Genomic DNA, 9,541 nt, shown 5'->3' with positions numbered 1-9,541 from the left:
TTTTTTTAGGATTATTATTTTTTATTTCTGGTTTATGGTCCATTATTTTCTAGTTGATTATTTTTGGGTTTTTATCCTCATTTTGCTAGATCATTGTGCATATTTGTTCAAGGTCAATAATAATATGTAGAAAAACCGTTATTTGTTTAGGTCTCCAGCAATGATGTAGGGTTTTTATTGTTGTGGTTTTTTGTGTAGCTTTTTATAGTTTAGAATTTGTTGTACTAAGGTGTTTTTGATATTTGGTGTTTTGGGCTTGTTTTTTGAGTGGGATATTATTTTTGTTTTTTGGTTTTTTTGGAGGGGATGATAACATGTAGGTAATTTGTAATTAGAATGTTACCAGATGAATTGACCAGTCAATTGAGACCACCAGGTATGTAAATTAGAATGTTACCAGATGATGACAGTCAATAGACCACCAGGTATGTAAATTAGAATGTTACCAGATGATGACAGTCAATAGACCACCAGGTATGTAAATTAGAATGTTACCAGATGATGACAGTCAATAGACCACCAGGTATGTAAATTAGAATTAGAATGTTACCATGATGATGACAGTCAATAGACCACCAGGTATGTAAATTAGAATGTTACCAGATGATGACAGTCAATAGACCACCAGGTATGTAAATTAGAATGTTACCAGATGATGAATGACAGTCAATAGACCACCAGGTATGTAAATTAGAATGTTACCAGATGATGACAGTCAATAGACCACCAGGTATGTAAATTAGAATGTTACCAGATGATGACAGTCAATAGACCACCAGGTATGTAAATTAGAATGTTACCAGATAGATGACAGTCAATAGACCACCAGGTATGTAAATTAGAATGTTACCAGATGATGACAGTCAATAGACCACCAGGTATGTAAATTAGAATGTTACCAGATGATGACAGTCAATAGACCACCAGGTATGTAAATTAGAATGTTACCAGATGATGACAGTCAATAGACCACCAGGTATGTAAATTAGAATGTTACCAGATGATGACAGTCAATAGACCACCAGGTATGTAAATTAGAATGTTACCAGATGATGACAGTCAATAGACCACCAGGTATGTAAATTAGAATGTTACCAGATGATGACAGTCAATAGACCACCAGGTATGTAAATTAGAATGTTACCAGATGATGACAGTCAATAGACCACCAGGTATGTAAATTAGAATGTTACCACCAGGTATGAAATGACAGTCAATAGACCACCAGGTATGTAAATTAGAATGTTACCAGATGATGACAGTCAATAGACCACCAGGTATGTAAATTAGAATGTTACCAGATGATGACAGTCAATAGACCACCAGGTATGTAAATTAGAATGTTACCAGATGATGACAGTCAATAGACCACCAGGTATGTAAATTAGAATGTTACCAGATGATGACAGTCAATAGACCACCAGGTATGTAAATTAGAATGTTACCAGATGATGACAGTCAATAGACCACCAGGTATGTAAATTAGAATGTTACCCAGATGATGACAGTCAATAGACCACCAGGTATGTAAATTAGAATGTTACCAGATGATGACAGTCAATAGACCACCAGGTATGTAAATTAGAATGTTACCAGATGATGACAGTCAATAGACCACCAGTATGTAAATTAGAATGTTACCAGATGATGACAGTCAATAGACCACCAGGTATGTAAATTAGAATGTTACCAGATGATGAACAGTCAATAGACCACCAGGTATGTAAATTAGAATGTTACCAGATGATGACAGTCAATAGACCACCAGGTATGTAAATTAGAATGTTACCAGATGATGACAGTCAATAGACCACCAGGTATGTAAATTAGAATGTTACCAGATGATGACAGTCAATAGACCACCAGGTATGTAAATTAGAATGTTACCAGAGATGATGACAGTCAATAGACCACCAGGTATGTAAATTAGAATGTTACCAGATGATGACAGTCAATAGACCACCAGGTATGTAAATTAGAATGTTACCAGATGATGACAGTCAATAGACCACCAGGTATGTAAATTAGAATGTTACCAGATGATGACAGTCAATAGACCACCAGGTATGTAAATTAGAATGTTACCAGATGATGACAGTCAATAGACCACCAGGTATGTAAATTAGAATGTTACCAGATGATGACAGTCAATAGACCACCAGGTATGTAAATTAGAATGTTACCAGATGATGACAGTCAATAGACCACCAGGTATGTAAATTAGAATGTTACCAGATGATGACAGTCAATAGACCACCAGGTATGTAAATTAGAATGTTACCAGATGATGACAGTCAATAGACCACCAGGTATGTAAATTAGAATGTTACCAGATGATGACAGTCAATAGACCACCAGGTATGTAAATTAGAATGTTACCAGATGATGACAGTCAATAGACCACCAGGTATGTAAATTAGAATGTTACCAGATGATGACAGTCAATAGACCACCAGGTATGTAAATTAGAATGTTACCAGATGATGACAGTCAATAGACCACCAGGTATGTAAATTAGAATGTTACCAGATGATGACAGTCAATAGACCACCAGGTATGTAAATTAGAATGTTACCAGATGATGACAGTCAATAGACCACCAGGTATGTAAATTAGAATGTTACCAGATGATGACAGTCAATAGACCACCAGGTATGTAAATTAGAATGTTACCAGATGATGACAGTCAATAGACCACCAGGTATGTAAATTAGAATGTTACCAGATGATGACAGTCAATAGACCACCAGGTATGTAAATTAGAATGTTACCAGATGATGACAGTCAATAGACCACCAGGTATGTAAATTAGAATGTTACCAGATGATGACAGTCAATAGACCACCAGGTATGTAAATTAGAATGTTACCAGATGATGACAGTCAACAGACCACCAGGTATGTAAATTAGAATGTTACCAGATGATGACAGTCAATAGACCACCAGGTATGTAAATTAGAATGTTACCAGATGATGACAGTCAATAGACCACCAGGTATGTAAATTAGAATGTTACCAGATGATGACAGTCAATAGACCACCAGGTATGTAAATTAGAATGTTACCAGATGATGACAGTCAATAGACCACCAGGTATGTAAATTAGAATGTTACCAGATGATGACAGTCAATAGACCACCAGGTATGTAAATTAGAATGTTACCAGATGATGACAGTCAATAGACCACCAGGTATGTAAATTAGAATGTTACCAGATGATGACAGTCAATAGACCACCAGGTATGTAAATTAGAATGTTACCAGATGATGACAGTCAATAGACCACCAGGTATGTAATCAGATGATGACAGTCAATAGACCACCAGGTATGTAAATTAGAATGTTACCAGATGATGACAGTCAATAGACCACCAGGTATGTAAATTAGAATGTTACCAGATGACAGTCAATAGACCACCAGGTATGTAAATTAGAATGTTACCAGATGATGACAGTCAATAGACCACCAGGTATGTAAATTAGAATGTTACCAGATGATGACAGTCAATAGACCACCAGGTATGTAAATTAGAATGTTACCAGATGATGACAGTAATTGACCACCAGGTATGTAAATTAGAATGTTACCAGGTGATGACAGTCAATAGACCACCAGGTATGTAAAATTAGAATGTTACCAGATGATGACAGTCAATAGACCACCAGGTATGTAAATTAGAATGTTACCAGATGATGACAGTCAATAGACCACCAGGTATGTAAATTAGAATGTTACCAGATGATGACAGTCAATAGACCACCAGGTATGTAAATTAGAATGTTACCAGATGATGACAGTCAATAGACCACCAGGTATGTAAATTAGAATGTTACCAGATGATGACAGTCAATAGACCACCAGGTATGTAAATTAGAATGTTACCAGATGATGACAGTCAATAGACCACCAGGTATGTAAATTAGAATGTTACCAGATGATGACATAGTCAATAGACCACCAGTATGTAAATTAGAATGTTACCAGATGATGACAGATCAATAGACCACCAGGTATGTAAATTAGAATTGTTACCAGATGTGACAACAGTCAATAGACCACCAGGTATGTAAATTAGAATGTTACCAGATGATGACAGTCAATAGACCACCAGGTATGTAAATTTAGAATGTTACCAGATGATGACAGTCAATAGACCACCAGGTATGTAAATTAGAATGTTACCAGATGATAACAGTCAATAGACCACCAGGTATGTAAATTAGAATGTTACCAGATATGACAACAGTCAAATAGACCACCAGGTATGTAAATTAGAATGTTACCAGATGATGACATTCAATAGACCACCAGGTATGTAAATTAGAATGTTACCAGATGATGACAGTTTCCAATTGACCACCAGGTATGTAAATTAGAATGTTACCAGATGATGACAGTCAATAGACCACCAGGTATGTAAATTAGAATGTTACCAGATGATGACAGTCAATAGACCACCAGGTATGTAAATTAGAATGTTACCAATATGTACAGTCAATAGACCACCAGGTACTGTAAATTATAGAATGTTACCAGATTCAATAGACCACCAGGTATGTAAATTAGAATGTTACCAGATGATGACATTCAATAGACCACCAGGTATGTATGTAAATTAGAATGTTACCAGATGATACAGTAATTGACTGAGCACCAGGTAAATTAGAATGTTACCCATGATGATGTACAGTCAATAGACCACCAGGTATGTAAATTAGAATGTACCAGATGATAACATGTCAATAGACCACCAGGTATGTAAATTAGAATGTTACCAGGTACTATTGTAAATTAGAATGTTACCATTATTACCAGTACATGGTTCACCTCTACACTACATAATGAGTTACCATGGAGATGGTACTCCATTATTACCAGTACTGGTTCACATCTACACTACATAATAATGATTACCATGGAGATGGTACTCCATTATTACCAGTACTGGTTCACATCTACACTACATGACTTACCATGGAGATGGTACTCCATTATTACCAGTACTGGTTCACTCTACATAATAATGATGGAGATGGTACTCCATTATTACCAGTACTGGTTCACATCTACACTACATAATGAGTTACCATGGAGATGGTACTCCATTATTACCAGTACTGGTTCACATCTACACTACATAATGAGTTACCATGGAGATGGTACTCCATTATTACCAGTACTGGTTCACATCTACACTACATAATGAGTTACCATGGAGATGGTACTCCATTATTACCAGTACTGGTTCACCTCTACACTACATAATGACTTACCATGGAGATGGTACTCCATTATTACCAGTACTGGTTCACATCTACACTACATAATGAGTTACCATGGAGATGGTACTCCATTATTACCAGTACTGGTTCACATCTACACTACATAATGAGCTTACCATGGAGATGGTACTCCATTATTACCAGTACTGGTTCACATCTACACTACATAATGACTTACCATGGAGATGGTACTCCATTATTACCAGTACTGGTTCACATCTACACTACATAATGAGTTACCATGGAGATGGTACTCCATTATTACCAGTACTGGTTCACATCTACACTAGATAATGACTTACCATGGAGATGGTACTCCATTATTACCAGTACTGGTTCACATCTACACTACATAATGACTTACCATGGAGATGGTACTCCATTATTACCAGTACTGGTTCACATCTACACTACATAATGATTACCATGGAGATGGTACTCCATTATTACAGTACTGGTTCACTCTACACTACATAATGACTTACCATGGAGTGGTACTCCATTATTACAGTACTGGTTCACTCTACCACTAATAATGATTACCATGGAGATGGTACTCCATTATTACCAGTACTGGTTCACCTCTACACTAGATAATGACTTACCATGGAGATGGTACTCCATTATTACCAGTACTGGTTCACCTCTACACTAGATAATGACTTACCATGGAGATGGTACTCCATTATTACCAGTACTGGTTCACCTCTACACTAGATAATGACTTACCATGGAGGTGGAGTGGTACTCCATTATTACCAGTACTGGTTCACCTCTACACTAGATAATGACTTACCATGGAGATGGTACTCCATTATTACCAGTACTGGTTCACCTCTACACTAGATAATGACTTACCATGGAGATGGTACTCCATTATTACCAGTACTGGTTCACCTCTACACTAGATAATGACTTACCATGGAGATGGTACTCCATTATTACCAGTACTGGTTCACCTCTACACTACATAATGAGTTACCATGGAGGTGGTACTCCATTATTACCAGTACTGGTTCACCTCTACACTACATAATGAGTTACCATGGAGATGGTACTCCATTATTACCAGTACTGGTTCACCTCTACACTACATAATGACTTACCATGGAGATGGTACTCCATTATTACCAGTACTGGTTCACCTCTACACTACATAATGACTTACCATGGAGATGGTACTCCATTATTACCAGTACTGGTTCACCTCTTCACTACATAATGACTTACCATGGAGGTGGTACTCCATTATTACCAGTACTGGTTCACATCTACACTACATAATGTGTTACCATGGAGATGGTACTCCATTATTACCAGTACTGGTTCACATCTACACTAGATAATGACTTACCATGGAGATGGTACTCCATTATTACCAGTACTGGTTCACCTCTACACTAGATAATGACTTACCATGGAGATGGTACTCCATTATTACCAGTACTGGTTCACATCTACACTACATAATGAGTTACCATGGAGATGGTACTCCATTATTACCAGTACTGGTTCACATCTACACTAGATAATGACTTACCATGGAGATGGTACTCCATTATTACCAGTACTGGTTCACATCTACACTAGATAATGACTTACCATGGAGGTGGTACTCCATTATTACCAGTACTGGTTCACATCTACACTACATAATGAGTTACCATGGAGATGGTACTCCATTATTACCAGTACTGGTTCACATCTACACTAGATAATGACTTACCATGGAGGTGGTACTCTTACCATTATTACCAGTACTGGTTCACCTCTACACTACATAATGAGTTACCATGGAGATGGTACTCCATTATTACCAGTACTGGTTCACATCTACACTAGATAATGACTTACCATGGAGATGGTACTCCATTATTACTAGTACTGGTTCACATCTACACTACATAATGAGCTACAATGGAGATGGTACTCCATTATTACCAGTACTGGTTCACCTCTACACTAGATAATGACTTACCATGGAGATGGTACTCCATTATTACCAGTACTGGTTCACCTCTACACTACATAATGAGTTACCATGGAGATGGTACTCCATTATTACCAGTACTGGTTCACCTCTTCACTACATAATGTGTTACCATGGAGATGGTACTCCATTATTACCAGTACTGGTTCACCTCTTCAATACATAAAAGGTACTACTAGACCATAAAATGAATGTGTCTATGAAGTAGAAATATCTCTGCTGGTTTTAGAGTTATGCTCCAGAAATGAACCTGCTACAAAAATATGATATTTTCAGCAATGTTTCTATGGTTACAGAAAAAAGCACAAAAAGTGAAAACCTAAAAATAGCAAAAGGCACTACTAGACCATAAGAACAATGTGTCTATGAAGTTTCATGGAAATATCTCTGCTGGTTTTAGAGTTGTGCTCCGGAAACGATTCTTACACAAAAATCTGCCATTTTCAGCAATGTTTCGATGGTTACAGAAAAAAGTACAAAATGTGAAAACCTTAAAATAGCAAAAGGCACTACTAGACCATAAGACTAATGTGCCTATGGAGTTCCGTGCATATATCTAAACCGGTTTTCCAGTTATGCTGCGGAAACGAACCTGGTACAAAAATATGATATTTTCAGCAATGTTTCCATGGTTACGGAAAAAGTGCAAAAATGAAAACCTAAAAATAGCAAAAGGCACTACTAGACCATAAGAACAATGTGTCTATGAAGTTTCATGGAAATATCTCTGCTGGTTTTAGAGTTGTGCTCCAGAAACGATTCTTACACAAAAATCTGCCATTTTCAGCAATGTTTCCATGGTTACAGAAAAAAGTACAAAAAGTGAAAACCTTAAAATAGCAAAAGGCACTACTAGACCATAAGACCAATGTGTCTATGAAGTTTCATGGAAATATCTCTTCTGGTTTAAGAGTTATGCTCCGGAAACGAACCTGGTACAAAACATGATATTTTCAGCAATGTTTCCATGGTTACGGAAAAAATGCAAAAAATGAAAACCTAAAAATAGCAAAAGGCACTACTAGACCATAAGACCAATGTGTGTATGAAGTTCATGGAAATATCTCAACTGGTTTTAGAGTTTAGTTTTGCTCCGGAAACCATTCGTACGTAAGGACGGACGGACGGACGGACGGAACCCATGTGTATATCCCCCGTCAACTTCGTTGGGCGGGGGATAATAATGACTTACCATGGAGGTGGTACTCCATTATTGCCAATACTGGTTCACCTCTAGTACACACCCCTAGTAACTTGACAATATTTGGATGAGAAAACCTTTTCATTATCTCTGACTCTGTCAGGAAGTCAATCTAAAATGAGAATAAAATTCACATGAAATAATATATATCTGATGGGTATATATTAGGTATAAGTGTCACACATCAATGTTTTCCCTCTCAAGGCCCCAGCGATACATATCAATGTTTTCCCTCTCAAGGCCCCAGTGTCGCACATCAATGTTTTCCCTCTCAAGGCCCCAGTGATACATATCAATGTTTTCCCTCTCAAGGCCCCAGTGTCACACATCAATGTTTTCCCTCTCAAGGTCCCAGTGTCACATATCAATGTTTTCCCCCTAAAGGCCCCAGTGTCACACATCAATGTTTTCCCTTTCAATGGCCCAGTGTCACACATCAATGTTTTCCCTCTCAAGGCCCCAGTGATACATATCAATGTTTCCATCTCAAGGTCCCAGTGTCACACATCAATGTTTTCCCTCTCAAGGCCCCAGTGTCACACATCAATGTTTTCCCTCTCAAGGCCCCAGTGTCACACATCAATGTTTTCCCTCTCAAGGCCCCAGTGTCACACATCAATGTTTTCCCTCTCAAGGCCTCAGTGTCACACATCAATGTTTTCTTTCTCAAGGCCCTGGTGTCACACATCAATGTTTTCCCTCTCAGGGTCCCGGTGTCACACATTAATGTTTTCCCTCTCAAGGTCCCAGTGTCACATATCAATGTTTTCCCTCTCAAGGTTCCAGTGTCACACATCAATGTTTCCCCTCCTAAGGCCCCAGTGTCACTCACATCAATGTTTTCCCTCCCAAGGCCCCAGTGTCACACATCAATGTTTTCCCTCTCAAGGCCCCAGTGTCACATATCAATGTTGCCCCTCTCACGGTCCCAGTGTCACATATCAATGTTGCCCCTCTCAAGGCCCCAGTGTCACATATCAATATTCCCCCTCTCACGGTTCCAGTGTCACATATCAATGTTGCCCCTCTCAAGGCCCCAGTGTCACATATCAATGTTCCCCCTCTCA

The 9,541-nt window shown here is 38.1% G+C and overlaps 1 protein-coding gene across 1 annotated transcript in view; it reads right to left on the bottom strand.

Annotated features, from left to right (window-relative positions):
- Positions 1-9,541, bottom strand: part of LOC138312967 (ephrin type-A receptor 3-like) — an 80,510-nt gene that overhangs the window by 16,429 nt on the left and 54,540 nt on the right. Inside the window, exon 5 of the mRNA XM_069253666.1 lies at positions 8,466-8,586. Coding sequence (XP_069109767.1) covers positions 8,466-8,586 — 121 coding nt within the window. The remainder of the gene's footprint in view (positions 1-8,465; positions 8,587-9,541) is intronic.

Source organism: Argopecten irradians, chromosome 2 (assembly GCF_041381155.1).
Source record: "Argopecten irradians isolate NY chromosome 2, Ai_NY, whole genome shotgun sequence".
NCBI classification, from domain to species: Eukaryota; Metazoa; Mollusca; class Bivalvia; order Pectinida; family Pectinidae; genus Argopecten; species Argopecten irradians.
This window is presented reverse-complemented; position numbering and strand designations above follow the sequence as displayed.